Here is an 18,385-nt window from a genome sequence, read left to right on the forward strand (position 1 = left end):
GCCCTGCGTGGACTTACTCTGTGATCTTGGGGCTATTGCTGTACCTCCCTGAGCCTCTGTTTTCTCATCTGTAAAATGGGGACAATAATTTTGTCCTCATCTCATGGAGATGTTGAGAAGGCAAGGGTGGGTGGGTTATTTGTGACAGCTCCTGGTTTTGTGCCAACACCAAGGAACTATGACTGGAGGGGCAGCGGGGAGGGCTGGGCTTTGGAGTCAGGCAGGCTGGGGTTGGGAATTTGGACAAATGACTTCACCTGCCTGACTTTCAGTTTCCTCAGCCACCCATTGAAGATAATAGTAGCATCGACACCACTGAGGGGTGAAGATTCCATGAGCACACCACTGCAAAGGGCCTGGCACAGGGTCAAGACCAACAGATAGCATTAACTGGGCACTTATTAAGTACCACCCACTAGGCTAAGTGCTTCCCATGAGTTATCCTGTTTAATCCTCCCACGAGCACTGTGAAGTGGAACCATTCCTTTTCCTGTTGATGAATATCCCGGGTGAAGAGTGGGCAGGGGTTGGGAGTTGCAGCTCAGAGATGGGGTCTCCAGCCCAGTGGCCAGTCTGCTCCTTGCAGAGATTCGTCTCCTTCCCCATGTTGGCTGGTGGGGTTGGAGGGTGGGATCAGAGTAGAGCTCAGAGAGAGAGTGTCAGGAAAAGGGAGGCCACGCAGCAATGCCATGGTGGGGACCAAGTAGACCTGGCACAAATCCCAGCTCTGCCACAGCACGTCCTTGGGCAAATGTCCTAACTCTCTGAGCCTCCCTTTTTCTATCAGTAAAATGGGTGCTGATCATGCTACTGGTCAGGATTCAATAAAGTATATTCTAGAAAGCATCCAGCCCAGAATATGTATTAGGTAAAAATTGTAAAACGTTTGGGGAGAGGTGTCTGCCTCCTATTCTTTCTCCTGTGAAATGGCAGCATTACAGACTTCGTATGCTGTTCTAGCTGCTTTCTGAAAGAGACCCACTGGGCAGCAGCACAATGCTTAACCCGAGAGGGGACTTGCTAGTGGTGGACGTCAGGCAGGGTGACTGGCTGGTGGGGAGGGGATGCATTTGTGGATAGGGAGAGGCGACATCTCTGCCCAGCAGCCAGGCCAGTCATCTCTGGCTTCATCTGCAGCCAGGAGCCTCAGTTGCTACCCAGGGAGCAGGTATGAGGAGGCAGGAGGGGGAGCTCTCTTCCCCCCCAGTCCAGCCACCACTTCCTCTCCAGCCACCTTTGTTATCTCCCTTTCATGCGGTGGAGGAGTGGATTCAAAGGCTGGGGAACAGCAGGCACTGAGGTTTGAGCCAGCTTTGTATTTTCTTTTAAACTGTAGTTGAAAGAGACTAAGGGAACTTCAGCCTAGGGACTTCCTCAGCCCAGAACAGGCCGGTGGGGCCTGGGAAGTGGGGACAGCCAGCGGGGTGGGGGGGAGGGGGAGGGCTGGCTTGCGGGGCCCGGGGCTACGGTGGGGCAGAGGCGAGTTTAAATGTTGCCTGTCATCCCCAGCTCAGAGACTCAACCGTCATCCTGTTGTCATGATTGCTTACTGGCGGCTCCGTTGACTCCCCAGACCTTGAGAGCTGACAGGTGGGAGAGCTGGGAGAGCTGGTGGTGGCAGTGGCAGTGGCAGTGTTGCTCCGGGGTAAGGAGGAGGACGGGAGGGCACTCCCCTCTCCCAGTGCTCCGTGAGTCTCAGCTCCTCACCTCCATCCCAGCTACACCAAACTGCCTGTGACACACACACACACACACACACACACACACACACACACACACACAAGGATTCTTCCAGAAACTCAGGCCAAGCTCCTTGGAGTTGTCCTTGACCCCTCTCCATCTCTCGTTAGCACATCAGCCCATCAGCAGGTGGCTATTGGCTATTAACTCTATCTTCAGCCTGTATCCCAAAGCCACCACATCTCACCTCTGTTGCAACTGCCCTGGGCCAGGCCACTGTCCTATCTCTCTGGCACTATTGCCTTTAGCTTCTAGCTAAGCCCTGCTTCCCCCCAGCCCCCAGTCTATTCTCAATGCAGCAGCCAGAGGCACCCCGTCAGGCTCAAACCCCTCCTCCGCTCAAATTCCTCCAGTGCCCCTAGTTTCATCTGGAATCAAGTCCAAAGACCCTACCACGGTTGACCACTCTGCGTTTCACCAACCACACTGGCCTCCATGCTCACAAACTGCCACCTCAGGGCCCTTGCAGTGGCTGTTCCCTCTGCCAGGAATGCTCTTCCCCTAGATGTCAGCGTGACTCCCTCACTTTACTGAGGTCTTTGTTGGAATGTCCTCTTCCCAGAACAGCCTTTCCTTAAGAGAAACAATGTCCCCGCCCTTCCAATCCCCCTTCCCTGCTTACTTCTCTCCCTGCTGCTTTTTAGCTCTAACATATTATGTACACCTGTCTCTCAGCTTGTTGATACTCTAGTTCTCTCCTAGAACAGGGCTTGGCATATAGTAGGTGCTCAATAAATGATGAAAGAAGAAAGCCAGCTTCAAGACCAGCCCTATGCCCTTGACTTGGGACCCCTCCTGAACCTTTGGTTCTTGCCCATCAGCTTTTGCCCCAACCTTCACCCCTGCAGGATGTTTCTTACTCTCGGCTCCACCCCCAACCTTTGCCCCTCCCCCATGGGCTTTGACTGACAGCGCAGCCTTTGCTCCTCTCCCGCTTATTTCCCAGAGCGGGCAGGGATTGGGGGCGCCCAGCTCACCCGCCTCCATGGCCAGCACTGTGATGTTGTGCCAGCCGGCCGTCTCGCGGTCCAGCCCCTTGCCAGTCACGATGGCGCCCGTGTCCGCATCGATATCGAAGACCTGGTCCAAATCCGATTCGCGGTCAATGGCGTACCTGCGGGAGGCAGGGTGGGGCTGATTGAAGGTGCCCCGGGGCCAGGTGGAGCCCGTGCCCACGTTCCCCACCCCACCCAGGAGAGGGACTGCCCGCCTGGGACACACAGGGCCGAGAAACCCTTTCCCACGGAGGAGGAGCGGGAGGCATCTGAGTTTGCACGTCAGTTGCGCGGGTGACTGCTGTGTGCCCACGGGCACCCGTCACCCTTTCTGGGCCTTGGTTCCCTCAGCTGGGCAACGGGCCTAACGCTTTGCTCCCCGTGGTTGCCGTGAGGGCTGGAAGGGGGCAAAGTGCCTGGCACAGAGCTAGCACCACTAATGTAGACTCTTGTCTTTCCGTAAAACGTGACTCTGGAGTTGAACTTGAGAAGGGGACTGGAAGGGCATTCTGGGCAGGGGGAACGGAAGGCGCAAAGGCAGGCAGCTGGGACTCATCCAGGGCGTGGCCGACGGCGCAGCACAGCGAGCCCCGCCGGTGGAGAGCCAGGCTCCGGACGCAGGGCGCAGAATTCGGCAGTGGGACGCGTACTGGGAGCCGGTGGGGCATTCTGAGCGGGAGAGAGGGGGTCACTTGTGGCCTTGGGAGGCTTCTCCGGAGGCCATGGCGAGGAGGCCCAGACCAGGGCACGGGCTGAGCGAGCCCCCCGGGGAGGAGGGGCCTGGGGGCAGGGCCGCGGGCTCCGCCCAGCCTGCGCAGCGCCACAGAGCTGATCTGCAGCTTTGCAGTTGCTGCGTGAAAAAGCCCTTTGTTCCGCCTTCTTCCCCGGCCTTTGTGTGGCGGCTCCAGGCCTTAAAGGCCCGTGTCCAACACATGTCTCGGCGGCGGCGGCCCGGAGAGGCCCCGCCAGCGCGGCTGCCGCTTCCCGGCGCTGATAACGCGGGTGGGGGCGCGCGAGGCTGCGCGGCCGACAAAGGCCTCGAATGCCAAGCAAGGGCTCATTGTGCAGCGAGGACAAAGCAGCCCGGTAGGGAGGGGCCCTGCCCGAGCCACCTGGTCCCTCCTACAGGCAGGAGGAAAGGGGCCCTTCGCCTGTCTCCCAGAGTAGTAAACTGAGACCCAGGGAGGCGAGGACACCAGAAACATCACCTGTTGGGGCCCAAAGCCCTGAGATACCCTTCAGTGGGGCCTTGGCTGCACCGCCAAACTTCTCCGGGGCCTCAGCTTCCCCATCTATGAAATGGGGATAATGACACCCAGTGGGACTGTGAGTCTGAGAGCAGTCAGAACTGGCTTTGACTCCTCTGCCACTTATTCTACCTGTGTGACTTTGGACAAGTTACTCTACCTCCTTGGCCTCTGCTCATCTGGAAAAGGGGGTGATTCACACTCACCTCACACTGGGGGCCGGGGGGGGGGTGGTTAGAGGAGGGGCTGGGCCTATGTGACAGCCCTTATCCTTTTCATATTTACTGCTGCTGTGGAGGTGAAGGCATGTGTCACACTGAAAAGCACTGTGCATGTGGGTGTAGTGGGCATTAAGCCAGTCTCCTGAGTCCCCAGTTTAATGCTCCGTCCTGTCCCTAGGCTGCTAAGCCCACATTCTTCTTGCCCCTGACCAGCTTGGGTCCCACTGACCTGGGTGAAAGTGTGTGGGGAGGTTCAGACCCAAGATGACAATTCCGCCTCCTATTAATACTGTGCACTTAACAGTGTGTCGATTGCTTTCCCCCAGCTACCCCTCCATTCATTCCTTTATGCCCTAAACACTAACTGAGAGCCTTCTCTGTGCTAGGCCCTGGGGATAATGTGACAAGTGATACAGATGAGATCCCTGCCAGGCATCCTGTGAGGCTGATGTCATCCCCCTGTTTTGCAGATGAAGACACCGAGGCTCAGAGAGGAAACTTGCCAAGCTTAGGGCTGCCAAGTATGGTTGTGCAGGTTGTGCGGTGCTCAAAGTTACCAAGCTGAATAGGGGAAGCAGGGACGAATTTCCCCGAGTGGTCTGCTTGGCAAACTACGTGTCCTCGCCTACATGTACCTTCTCAGAGGGGGACCTTTTTCTTATTTACACAAAGGTGCTGTCTGGCCTGGCGATGACCCTGCCAAAGATTGTAGAGCAACTCTGTCGCAGAATTGGAATTGGCACCCAAATTTGGGATTCTGTACCCAGACTTCTTCCTAGCTTGCTGAACTAGCCAAAGCCTCAATGCATGGAGCCTCAGGTCCCCTTTGCCCCAGGCTGGCCCTGTCAGATGCTTGGGTCCAAAGGAGGTAGAAAAAGACTCTGAGTGTTGGCTGGGCTGGAAGGAACCTTGGAGACCTCCTTGCATTCTGGGAGGACAGAGTCCAGGAGAGAAACACAGGCGTGACACAGCCTGGGCTTCTGAGCCCCATCAGGCTGGGCGTGGGGCAGGGCTTGTGGGAGGGTGCCAACTGCCTTCTTGTTGCTTCTCCTCTGCTCTACGCTCGCTCGGATCTCTCTCCTCTCTCCTTCCTCCGCCTCCTCTTCTCTGTTTTTGTCCTTTGTTCCCTCCTAGAGGGGAAGGAGGGGCCGGAATCTAAGTGGAGGCAGCTGTTCCCAAGGCCGTGGGGCGGGGGCAGTGGGGACCCACCATTAGCCAGCTAAAGACTTGGGCTGTGGGTCAATGCAGCGAGCTGAACCTGGTGTTTTTGTTCCAGTTCAGGGAGCCAGAGACTGAGTGGGAGGGTGGGGCGGTGGGGCCGTGGTGCGTGGCAAGGACTGTGGCCCGGCAAATGTGTGGGGGCTGCAGTTGTGCGCCTCACGTGTAGATGTCTGCATGAGTTGTGTGCCTCGTCTGTGTTGAGGGTGGAGAGCGTGTGTTTGTGACGTGCGTATGTGAGTGACATGTGTGCGTGAGACGGTGCATTGCGGGTGAAGAGCAAAGGCTCAAGAGCCAGCTGCTCAGCCCTGGGTCTGGATCCAGGTCCCCACTGCCCCCGGGCGAGTCACTTCCATCTTGGAGCCTTAAATTTCACAAATAGAGATGATAATCCTGCCTCATAAATTGTTGGGAGGATAAAATGCATGTAAGGTGTTTAGCTGACTTCCAGGAAAATTACTCCATGAATGGGAGCTATTGTTATTCTAATTATTATTCAGAAGTGTCTGGCAGGGAGTACTCAGGAGTCCCCCCAACCCAATGTGTGGCTTGCGTGCCTGGGCACAGGAGCACCACCATGGGCATCAGAGCATTGCCAGTGGTCTGAGGACAGGAGGCAGCTGTGGTTCCAGAAATTTCTGCTTATATTTTGAAGTTCTACTTCTCCTTCGGTTAGCTAGGAACTGAGGCAGCAAGAGGAACCAGAGGGGTATGGGTGGGAGTACAGGGAGAGAATACAAGTGTGTGTTACCGTGTGTGTGTGTGTGTGTGTGTGTGTGTATGCACACACGCGTGAGAGACAGGTATGGTGGTATGTGCAGATCTGATGCCCATCTGCCTGAGTTTGAAACCTAGCTGTGTCAGCTTGGGCAAGTCACCTAATCTCTCTGTCCTTCAGTTTCCTCTTCTTAAAAATGGAGATAATGCCTACCTCACAGGCTGGTTGTGAGGTTTGGACAAGTGACTGCCAACAAAGCACTTACAATGGTGTTGGGCACCTGCCACATGGCGTATAGATGAGCTTTTATTTTTAATTGTTGAGCAAGACTCTGGGCCAGGCCTGTGTGAGGGCTTTACCTGCATGAGCTCCTCAAATCCTCCCATTTTCCAGATGAAGAAACTGAGGCTCAGAGAAGCTGTTACCTTGTCCTGAGTCACAAAGGGCTAGTTAGTGGCAGAGCTGAGTTTCCATCCCGTGTCTGTCCACAGCCCCAGGTCTAAGATCACCTTCCTAAGGAGCGGCCAGGCATACCTGCTGGCATTTCCATGCGCTAGGGACAGCTCAAGCGCTGCTGTCAAGGTTAGGGTGGAGAATGGGGTAGGTACTGCTTCCTTACTGGGGTGCGCGTGTGGTTTTTCTCTACATAAATATGTGCATATGTAATGCACACAGGAAGGGCTGCAGGCTCATGCGCATACAGGCTTTCTGGAGTTCCTGTGTGCGGCTCCTGAACACACACACGCAGCAGGCTGGATGGTCCAAGCTACCAGTGCGGGGGGAGCCCTTCAAATACAAAATGGGCTGCCCCCTCCCCACCCGAGGGATTTCTCTCTGCTCATCTGTCCTATCTCTCACTCTTTCCCCCGCCCCCTTTAAGGCCCATACTCAAAACCCGCACTCAATGTCTGGAAAATTGTGTGCAGTTAGCACTGGCTGCAGAGAGAACAGGCAACAGAGCACCAAGAAAAATGGTAATGACCCTTTCCTGAGGGCCTGCTATGCATCCACCTCTTAACCCTCCCTCCAACCCTGGGAGCACCAAGCACAGAACTTGGTACATCGTGGACATTGAATCTGAATGAGGCAAGTACTAGCATAATGCCATTTTCGAGATGGGGAAACTGAGGCTCAGAAGGGGGTGCAGTGACTTGCTCAAAATTCTGCAACTGAACTGGGACTGGAACCTGAGGCTTCTCTGATTCCAAAGCCCATGCATGTCCTGCTGCACTCTACCGTGGGGCGCTGGGTGGAAATGAAGGGCTTGCTTCCTCTGGTCCAGTGTGGACTTTTCTGTTTTTGACGTTCAAAGGAGACTCGCAATGGGGCTAGGGCTCGCGGGAACATGGCTGGGCTGATAAATGGTCCATGTGTCCAGTCCAGAGGCAGGCCCACCTGGGCACTGCCTGTGGGATGAAGTCCCCCTTCTTCACCTGACATTCAAAGTGTTCACAGCTTGTCTCCAAGTGCCCCTCTGTCCCCGTCCCCCTCCACTCTGATGTGAGCTCATCTAGCTGATGACCCTGCTCCTGAACTTCACTCCGGGCTCCATGATTCTGTTCCCACCACCTGCCCTTCACCTCACACCAACCTGGCGCAGGCTGTCCCCTTCCAGGCCTCACACTCTGCATCCTCCCGCAGGGGCCACTTGGGGGAAACCTGTGCTCACTCGAGTCCCTGGTGCACACAGTTCCTGCCCCTCCTTGGAGCTCCTCAGCCCACTCAGGCCTGGATGTGTCACTGGATTCGTTCACCCGTGGGCCATGTGTCTGACTCAGCCCTGTGGCCTGTGCATGGCAGGGCATGGCACAAGCTTAGGGACTGCACTAACCACAAAGAGAGTAAGCAGCAGGGGTGACATGGCAGGAGGCTGGATTGAGGAAGCAGTCAGCCATGGGTCAAATCCCTGTCCTTTCCCTTTTGAGCTGGGTGGCCTGGGGCAAGTCACTTCCCCTCTCTGACCCTTAGTTTCTTCATCTGTAATACGAATATATTGCCTCCTGAGGGGTAAAAGTATCAATATGAGGCACCTTCCACTCTCCCCAGTACAGAGGCTCAGAAAAATGTCTCTGTCTGCATTTCTGTATTTCCCAGGTGCCATTGTACCTTGCAAACCGTGCTAGGCAAAGTCTCCCAGGGTATCACTACATTTCTTCATTTCCAGGGACACAGCAAGCGTGTTCCTGCCCCAGGACTGTTGCACTTGCTTTTCCCTCTATCTGGAATGCTGTTCCCCATAGCTTTGCATGGAAGGCTCTCTGTCATTCTGATCTCAGCTCGTTTGTCACATCTCTGACCACTCAATTCAAAGTGGAGGCCAGGAATTTAAGACCAGCCTGGACAACAATATAGTGAGACCCTATCTTAAAAAAAAAAGTGGCCCTTGGTGGCTCCAATCCCTCCTTGTCCTGTTACTCTCTTATTTCCCTCATTGCTCTAACAGCAGTTATTCCATTTAGCCACCTGACTTGTAGCAGCAAACGTTTAACCATTTGCTGACTCTCCCTGCAGGAGAAGGCAACGCCACGTGGGCAGCGGTCTTGTCTCATCACCTGTTTCTCTCCTGCATGGAGCAGTGCTGGGCAGACTCAACGCAGAGTTGACGCCTGGGTTAATGACCCTCGGAACTCGGGAGCTGCCGGGACAGAACCCTTGGAACAAGCTGGGCTCTGGGCAGCACGTGTGGCCTGTGAGGACCCTTCTCTATGCCCCACCACCCTGTCCTGGCCTCCCATTTCCATGTTCCCATCCCACAGTCTGGGAGCCCCACCCCAGTCTGTCCTTCGCTGAGTCATCTTGTGTCCCCAGCCTGGCTCGGGGCCTGGCACAGAGGAGGAGCCGGGTAAATGTCTGTGGTGTTAAATTGGACCTGTGTCAAGCTCCTCGCTGCCTCCACATCTGAGGAGCCCCGGGGAAGGGGCGGCAGACAGAGATGAAAGGAGGTGAGAAGCAGGTTTCAAAGTTGGCCCTTTCCGTGCAGATAAAAGCAGGAGGGAAGGGAAGCCAAAGGAGGGGGGCGGGAACAGACCGAGGGGCGCAGAGAGTGGTGTTGGAAACGAGGGGAGTGGCAGGCGGGGCACTGACCCGGAGCCCAGGGACTCCCACGCCTGGTTCCTAACTCCCTGGGAGAGCCTGTAGAAGCCTCTACTCCTCTCTGGGCTCCAGACTCCTGACAAACAGGGGTGACAACGCCCTCCCTGGAGAGGTCTCAGGTCAGGCCAGAGGCCAAGGGGGTGGTATCTAAGACAGTGCCGCCAGCCCAGTGGAAGGCAGGTGGGGCGGTTCAGAGGCAGTGGCAGGATGGCTTTGGCAGTGAGAGTGCTGGAAGTAGCGCAGGTGTTCTGGGCTTCTGGACGGTCTGAGCCCCTCAGCCTGCCCGTGAGAGCCCCATAGACTTCACTTTTGTGCCTCATCTTCCCCAGCCCACAATAGGCATCGCAACCTGCTCTTCTCCAGGCACACCTACCACCCTGCTGCCTCCATACCTCTATACAACTGTTCCTCCACCTGGAATGCTCTTCCCCTCATATTTACACCTGACTAAACCCAGATGCTCAGCTCAGTTCAATTCCTGCCTCCTTCAGGAAATCTTCCTAGACCCCTGGGGGATATCTCCCGGTCTGAGAGCCCATGGGCAGTTAAGCAGGATGGCATCTGTGTGTGTCTCCTCACCTAAGGCTGCCATGTAAAGTTGCCCAGGCTGTGCACTGCACAACCCGAAGACAGTGATTCAGACAGATGATGATGGGAATATTATCCTCTGTAACTATATCATGCAGGGATCCTCACATTAACTTCCCCTCCCTCCCTCCTCAAAACCCAGCATAGAGCTAGGCGTACAGTTGGCTCCAGGACTACTCACTGACTATGTACAGGGGTCTTAGGGAGGTAGCAGGGAGCCTCAAAGCCTCTTCCCCAACCATCCAACACTGGCCACTCTCCCCATCCCTGACCTCCTCCTCTGGATCAGTTTCTGCTACAGCCTTTCTTCTCTCGTCTTCTGTCTGCCCTTCTTCCAATGTAGGCCGTAGTCAGGGCCTCTCCAACCCCTGCAGCTCCCAAACCTTCTGGGGACCCCACCTGCCTCCATCCCTGCTCTGCCTCTGTCTCCTCTCCCTGTTCCCATGTTGCCAGGTGGGGCTCTGCCTCTTTTAGTTACTCTTGTCCTCTTCCCACAGCTCTTCTTTCTCTCCAATCTCTTCCTCTCAATGTTGGTCTCTCTGAATCTCCGTGAGTCTGCTTTTCTGTCTCTTTTCTTAATCTTTCTTTTAATTTTTCCATTTCATTCATTCACTATGTATTCAGTGGGTGTCCACTGAGTGCTGAGCCCTGGGCTGGCCCTGTGGACACAGTGGTGAACGAATAGATGCAAATCCCTGCCCTCCTGGATTTTAGTGGGAGAGACAAACAAAGTAACCGGAAACATAGGGAGCGAGTTAGATGGTGCTGAAGGTTAATGAGGAAATAGTGAATTGAGGAAACGGATAGGGGGGTTGGGGTGCGGTTGAAATTTTAGGGAGAGCAGTCATGGAAGACCTCACTGAGAAGGTGACTTTTGAGCAAAGAGCTGGAGGAAGTGAGAGGGCAAACCATGGGGGATACTTGGGGGAGAACATTCTAGCTTGGGGGATCAGCTGTGGCATGGGCCCTGAGGTGGATGTGGGCTTGGTGTATTTGCAAGGCGGTGAGGAGGCCAGCGTGGCTGCCGCAGAGAGGACTGGGGAAAGGAGAGTAGTGGGCAGGGGAGGTCAGGGAGGATGCAATGAGGCTGGAGCACATAGGGTCATGGGTCATTGTCAGGGCTTGACCTTTTATTCTGAGCCCAACAGGTGCCCTTGGAGGGCGCTGAGCAGAGCAGGGTCAGACTCCGGTTTATGTTGGAGCAGGAGCAGGCTGGCTCTTGCATTGATTCTAGATAAAGGAGGGGTGAGGACAGAATCGGGGAGACCAGTGAGGAGGCAACTGCGATGATCCAGGCATGAGGACATGGTGGCCTGGCCCAGGGAGTAGCAATGGAGGTGGTGAGAAGTGGTCAGATTCTGGATGTATTTTTTACACAGAGACAATAGGATTTGCTGATGGATTGAAGGAAGGTATGAGAGAAAGAGAGGAGTTGAGGATGTCTCCAACATTTTTTTTTAGAGACAGGGTCTTGCTCTGTCACCCAGACTGGATACAGTGGCACAATCATAGCTCACTACAACCTCCACCTCCCAGGCTCAAGCGACCCTCCTGGCTCTGGCTCAGCCTCCTGAGTAGCTGGGACTACAGGCACATGCCACTATGCCCAGCTAATTTTTAAAAATTCTTTGTAGAGATGGGGTCTTGCTATCTTGCCCAGGCTGGTCTCGAACTCTTGGCCTCAAGCCATCCCCTGCCTTGGCCTCTCCAAATGCTGGGATTATAGGTGTGAGCCACCGCTCCTGGCCTGTCTCCAACATTTTTGACCTGAACAACTAGAAGGATGGAGTTGTCATTCTGGAGATGGCTCCAGACGAATTGGTGTTTTGGTTTTTTAATTTTGGTGGCGAGATTAAGAGCTCAGCTCTGGACATAAGTTTGAGATGTCTCGTGCAGATAGGGGTGGAGATGATGAGAAGGGGAGGTGGGACTGGGGAGAAGAGCCTGGGAGTCCCTGCCCAGGGATGGGCTGGCTGAGCGCCCCAGGAGCCAGTGTGGCTGGAGCGCGGAGCTGGGTCCATATCACCTGGCTCTCCCTCCTTGTCGCGACTCCCTTGTCTGTCTCTCTGGGACTGTTTGCACATCCGCTTCCTTGGCTCTTCGGCTCCCCTGCCTATTTCCTTCCACCTCTGGGTACCTCTCTCGTCTGTCCCCTGCCCCCACGCAGTCGTCCCCTCTTTCCCGCCCCGCCCCAGCCCCCCTCCCCTCTGCCCGCAGTCTGTCCAGGGGCGATGGCGGGGCAGCAGGCAGCAGGCGTCGGCCCCGGGCGGGGGTCTCACCGGACGGGCCGGTTGGCGGCGTCGGGGTCCCGCGCCGTCACCACGCCGACCAGGGAGCCCACCTGCGCGTCCTCCTGCACCTCCAGGAGGCCGGAGGGCGGCCGGAACTCGGGGGGCTCGTCCACGTCGGTCACGGCCACGCGCACGATTGCCTGGTCTCGGAACGTGCCCAGGTCGGCGAAGCGCGGGTCCACGAACTTGTTGAGGGCCTCCAGGACGACGGTGTGCACGGGCTGCGACTCGAAGTCCAGGCGCTGGGGAGGCAGCAGAGGGCTGGTTAGCGGGCTGGGGTCTGGTGGTCACGACATTCTTACGAGCCGGGCCCAGAGGGGGCGGGGCTGGCCCGAGGTCACACGTTGACTCAGCGGGGCCGTCAGGGATCTTGGGCTGCTCCATGGAACTGGCTGTCAGGGACCCAGCCCAACGCTCGAGGGTGACACGCGGAGAAGCCGAGGATCCTTGGGGACAGGCGTGCCTAGGGACAGACAGCCACTCCAGGCACAGCCAAACTTCCTGCCTCCCAGCACAGCATGTTGGGGTTATTTCATTAGTTTATTTCACAAACACAAAGCGCTTACTATGTGCCAGTGCTTTCAATATATTAACTCCAACTCCCTTTTACAACAACCCTAGGAGGCCTGTATTAGTATTATCACATTTTACACATGAGGAAATTGAGGCACAGAAAGGCTCGGTAGCTTGCCCAAGGTCATGGAGCAAGTGAGTCGCTAGCAGAGCCAGGATTCCCTGGTACACAGGAGCCAGCACTGATGTGCATTGAGCCCGATAAGCTGGGCGGCCTTAGAGCTTTCCCCGGAGATCCCACCAAATCCATGCTGAGCCTGTGCTGCTCATCAGGGGTGCCGGTGGGTGACCCTGTGATGAATGAGCTCCATGGCTGTGTGCCGGCTCTGGGCTTTGAAAGACAGTGCCGGGTAGCAGAGAGAAACAGCAATGGTGGGGCTGCAAGGGCCTCCGTTGCATGGTGCTGGAGCGACTGGATCGGCAAGTGTGACCTTCCTGGAGACCCACGGGCAGGGGCCTGCCCTGTTGTACGGGGTCCCTCCACCCCTCCCAGAGCCCCCGCCCCCACCTTCCTCAGCAGCAAAAACAGCCTCCTCCTTCCTCCGTCCTGTTGCCTGGGAAATCAGGATGCAGGAGGCAGGCGGCCTGGCCTGGGAGTGAGCGATGGACTCTGGAGCCAGGTCATCAATCAGGCGGGGGCTCTGCTCCCTGAGCCGTCGCTGACTCCACAGGGACACCTCAGGCGCCACTGCTGGAGCAGGCGGGAGGGGGCCTGGGGGCAGGGGGACAGGGCAGCCCTGGGGATGAAAGCAAATGCCGTGCTGACGTCCCGAGGCAGGTCTGGGGCCTGATTCTGCTGTTCTGCGCTGCTGGGCCTCTCCGGGCCTTCAATGCGCCATCTGTGAAATGGGCTCACCTAACGGTAAGGACAAATGGAGATCGAAAGACTGAAAAGCCCAGTTTCAGATTTTCGATCTTTATCAAGATGGCTTACAAGAGCGGATTCTGGAGCCAGACCACCCGGGCCTGCATCCCTGCTGGGCTCTGCTAGATGCCTGACCTTGGGAAAGTTACTGAACTTCTCAGGGGCTCAGTTTCTCATCTATAAAATGGGCAAAGACGGTACCTCGGAGGGTCAATGAGGAGATTGATGAGTGAATACATGGAAAGCAATTGAAGGGCACCTGGCACGTGGTGAGCACTTTATTACAAGTATTAGCTGTTATATTATTATCTTCTGGGAAGTAGCTGAAAGAACTAGGAGTTTTCTCCATCCTCAAACCCTCAACGCCAGGCAAAGAGCGGGTCATTATGTGCTTGCTGAGTGAATGAAGGGCTGTTGGGGGCAGACATGTCTGTGGGTCCTAGAAGACAGAGCTCAGGCTGATAGGAGCAGATTTGAGGAGACACACGCTGGCTGAGTGACAGGAAGAAGAGCTGGACAATGACATGGAGTGAGCATCCCATCCCTGGAGGTATACAAAGGCCTAGGACCACTTGTGGGCCAGTGCAGGGGATTTAGGCCTCCCATGGAGAGTAGGGTTGGAGTGGACAGTCTTAACAGCCTTTATGGCCCTGAGTGGCCAAGCCTGTGACCAAATCCTGGAAGATGGATTTTTGCATCTTCGTTTGACCTCTGTCCCCTTTCCCTGCCGAGTTTGCAGTGTCAGCTCCTGGCCAGCCAGTGGGCGAGGAAGGCTGTTAGACTCAGGAAGGAACAAGTTCTGGGGTCACCATCCCTGCCCTGTGCCTTATAGGTGTGATCTTGGGGAAACTTTTACCTCTCTGAGCCTCTATTTTCTCACCTGTAAAAATGGGGAGAATGATCTCAACTTCAGAGGGAAACGTGAGGATTAAAGGAAATGGTGAGTGTGGAGGGCCTGGCAAGGACTTGAAGTAGAACATCATAGTGTTTAAGAGCGTGGATTCAAATCCGGAATGAATCCTGGCGCTGACAAATAGCTGTGCAACTTTGGACAAGTCACTTCAACTCTCTGTGCCTGGTTTTCTCATTTGTAAAATGGGAATGGTACCATCAGTGGTTTTCCAGGTTGGTGCCGGGTCTCTAGAGAGACCTAATCCCTGGAGTAAGGTGGGCTGGAGGGATTTGACTGCCCAGAGGCCCCCCTGGTCCCGCCACCCCTGGGGCCTGCCTGCCCCCTCCCTCCTGAAGCAGCCGCACCTTCTGCACTACGATGATGGCCTCCTGAGTGTCGCTGTCTGTGGTGACCTTGAACACATCGCCACCGCTGCCACTCTCCTCCTTAAGGTGGTAAGTCATGTCTGTGTTCTCTCCCACGTCCGAGTCCTCGGCCTTCACTCGTCCCACGGCCGTGCCGATGGGGGCTGACTCCTGGATGCTGAACTGGTACATCTCTGCGGGGGACACGGCCGTGAGCAGGGGTGGAGGCAGCCCCTACCCCAGCCTCTGCCAGCCCTGGGGGAGGGGAGAAGGGGGCCCAGATGAGCCCCGAGGGAGGGCAGTGTCTGCAAGGGGCTCCCAGCTTGGCCCGGATGGGGACTGGGAGAGGCATGTCCTCTGCAGAAGGCTGGGTGACAGTGCAAAGGGAAGGGTCTTAATTCTGACCCTTGTGTTTATTCACTGATTGACTCTGGAAAATGCCTGCAGTTCTTTGGGCCTCAGTGTCCCCATCTGCCCAGTGAGGGGAGCAGAGGAGCATAGCACTAAAGGTTAAGGCTCTGGAGTCAGTTCCAGCTATGTAACCCTGAGCCTCAGTTTCCTCATCTGTAGAATGGAAATAATAATGGCGCCTTCCTAACAGCAGTGCTGTTGTGACAATAGACTTGGATGATGATGCACCTAAAATGCTTAGTACAGTGCCTAGCACATGGTAGCTACTCAATAAGCGGAACAAACTGTATTACAATGGTAAGGCTCCATACTGACTTTGCTGTTGATGTTAACAGCCTGTATTCCTTCATTTCAATATAGACATTGAGCACCTATGAGGTCCCAGACATCATGCAGTTCTAGACACTGGAGTTACCGCAACACATAAAATGCACCAAAATCCCAGCTCCCCTGGTGCTTTCTTCTTAATGGAAAGAGAAAGACACTAAACAGTCACATCAGTAAAACATACAGTGTGTCCCATGGTGATAGGTACTTAGGGGAAAAACAAAGCAAGGAAGGTATGGGACTGCCAATGAGGGTGTCGTGCGGTTTTAAGTAGGCTGATCAACAAAGGCCTCCCGAGAAGATGACATTTCTGCAAAAGTCTGAGGGAGGGAAGGGAGCCAGCCAAGCAGAAACTTGGGAAAGAGCATTCTAGACAGAGGGGACAACAGGTGCAAAGGCCCTGGGGTGGGTGCAATGCCTGGCATGGTTGAAGAATGGCAAGATGGCCATCGTGGCTGGAGGGGAGAAGCAGCGGGGAAACTAGAAGGAATGAGGTCAGACGGGACACAAAGAGCACCCTGCTTTCCAACTAGAGCCGAGGTCGAGGTGAGGGTGACTTGCTAAGTGGTGGGCCAGCCCGGGAGAAGCAGAGGCTATGGGTATGTGTCTCCTGGGGTCCCCACAGGTCCAGACAATCCTTGTGTGGAGTGGCTGCCCCTGATTCATTTTCATATAGCAGCCAGGGGGCACTTTTTAAAACACAAGGCAAACATGCAATTCCCCTGCTTTAACCTCTTCCATAGCTCCCTGCTGCCCTTGGGATGGAGGCGTGCAAGCCCCTTGGCCTGCCCTACAAAACGCTCGCTGCCTCGCCCCTGCTGACTCCTCCAGGTGCATCCTCCACTCCCCACCCCAGCTCCAGCTTCACCCTGGCTGAGGTTCTTGTGATCCTGTAACTACGACTTGCTCTCTCTCTCCCCTCCTGGCAATCTCTCTCCCTATTCTCTCTGCCTTTGCCTCCCCAGCTCCTACTCCTCACTGAATGTCACCTCCTCTAGGGACCTTCCCAGACCTCCAGGCTCTGCTCCTGTGCCCCCGTGGCCCCACGCTTATCCCATCGGGGGGATTACTGCATTTGACTCTCATCTGTTTATTCCCTCTCGGGCATGAGCTCCCGGAAGACAGAGGCCTCATCTCTTATTCATCAGGCATTCCCAGGGCCTGGCACAATGCCAGGCTGTCGCGCAAATGAAATGTGAGGGACGAGTGAGTGTGTGAATGAACACCAGCAAGGGCTACCATTACACACTCCCCAGATGAACACAAAGCAAAGAGTCTGACGATAGCAAGTGTCGGCGAGGCTGTGATGCAACGGACATGTGCATTTCCTCGTGGAGGAGAAGAGTCTGGCTTTACCTAGCAAAGCTGAAGATGAGCATGTCATGACCCAGCAATTCTCCTTGTCTGTATATACACTCACAAATGAGTGCAAGTGGGCACTGAGAGACATGCAACGAGGTTCTAAACAGTGTCCTTCACAATAGCCCCAAACTGGAAACAACTGAAGTGTCCATCAACGGCAGCATAGATAAATTATGGAATACTATACAGCAATGAAAATGAATACCTATGGCTGGAAGCAATGGCATGATATCATAAACATAACTTTGAGAGATAAAAGCAGGACAAAAAACAATTTGTATTGTACGATCCCATTTATAGAAGGTTCAAAAATGGGTGACTTTAGAATGTTTGGTGACACACACAGGGGAACCGACGCTAAAGAAAAGCAGGGAGGTGGTGATCATACAGCAGGTGACAGTTCATCCTGGAGGAGGGGGAAGGGAAGGACATGTTGGGCTTCTGGGTCCTGGTGGTCACAAAAGTGTTTGCTTTATGATTATGTGTTGAACTGGACATTCGTATTTTATGCCCTTCTGTTTATGTGCTGTATTTCATAATAAAGAAACGTGAAAGGAAGAAAGGAAGAAAGAGAAAGGAAGAAAAGGAAAGCCAGCCTTCCTGGGGCCCTGGCCTCCTCTCTGCTCCGCCCACCCCTCCCAGCTGAGAGCTAGCACAGAGCCCGGCATGGCACGCAGGGTGGAAGACTGCGTGGGTCCCCCCTCTGCAGGGTGCTTTGCAGCGTCCCCTTCTGTGGCGGGGCGGGGCGGGGCGGGGCTGAGAGGGTGGGCAGGGGGCTGGCTGCTGTGCCAGGCTCCCTGGTGACGGGAAGCCGGCTGGTGGGCTCGGCCCACCCCACTCTGTGTCTGGGCTGAGGCGCTAGGCCGAGATGATGCTGCGCTCTCAGCTAAGGGATTGGATTCCCTTATCTCGCGGGGGTCAGTCCCCTGTGGCGGGGCCTAATGTGAGAGCAGCAGACCTCAAGTAATGACTCGCCCGATAGGAATCAGCCCAGCTCCCCGCGGCATTTAGTCTCTGCCAGCTTCGGTGGCTTCCCTGTCGTGGCTCTTGGCCTGAGCCCGGGACAGAAGGGCTGGCTGGGCTGATAGGGAGGTGGGGGACTGGGCCAGCGAGAGGCAGAGGCTGCAAAGACCTCAGAAGCTCAGACTCCTGCTGCCCAGGCTCAGAGCAGGAAGGAGGCAACTGTCACTCAGACCCAGACTTTCCACGCACAACTGTGGGCCTCCCTCTGCCCGGTGTGGCAGCTGCGGCCGCCTCCGTCCCTGTGTGCCCCTCCCAACACCTTCCCTTGGCAAGCCCGGCTCAGCAGCACGAGGCTGTGCGAGGAGATGCTAGGGCCGTGGGCACGGCCAGCGGGGCTGGGGGGTGGACAGCGGGGTGCACAGGTGGGGCCCCGCCTCTGCAGGAAGCTAGAGGAGGGCTGGGAAGGTGACGGCGTTCCTTGGATTGTGGGAAATCAGGCACTGCTGGAGCTTCCTC

The 18,385-nt window shown here is 55.6% G+C and overlaps 1 protein-coding gene across 1 annotated transcript in view; it reads right to left on the minus strand.

The window, feature by feature from the left end:
* CDH22 (cadherin 22) overlaps nt 1-18,385 on the minus strand; it is a 121,987-nt gene that overhangs the window by 18,604 nt on the left and 84,998 nt on the right. The window contains exons 6-8 of the mRNA XM_045528554.1: nt 14,807-15,000; nt 12,100-12,353; nt 2,718-2,854 (exon numbers count right to left, since the gene is read on the minus strand). Coding sequence (XP_045384510.1) covers nt 2,718-2,854; nt 12,100-12,353; nt 14,807-15,000 — 585 coding nt within the window. The remainder of the gene's footprint in view (nt 1-2,717; nt 2,855-12,099; nt 12,354-14,806; nt 15,001-18,385) is intronic.

Source organism: Lemur catta, chromosome 17 (assembly GCF_020740605.2).
Source record: "Lemur catta isolate mLemCat1 chromosome 17, mLemCat1.pri, whole genome shotgun sequence".
Taxonomy (NCBI): Eukaryota; Metazoa; Chordata; class Mammalia; order Primates; family Lemuridae; genus Lemur; species Lemur catta.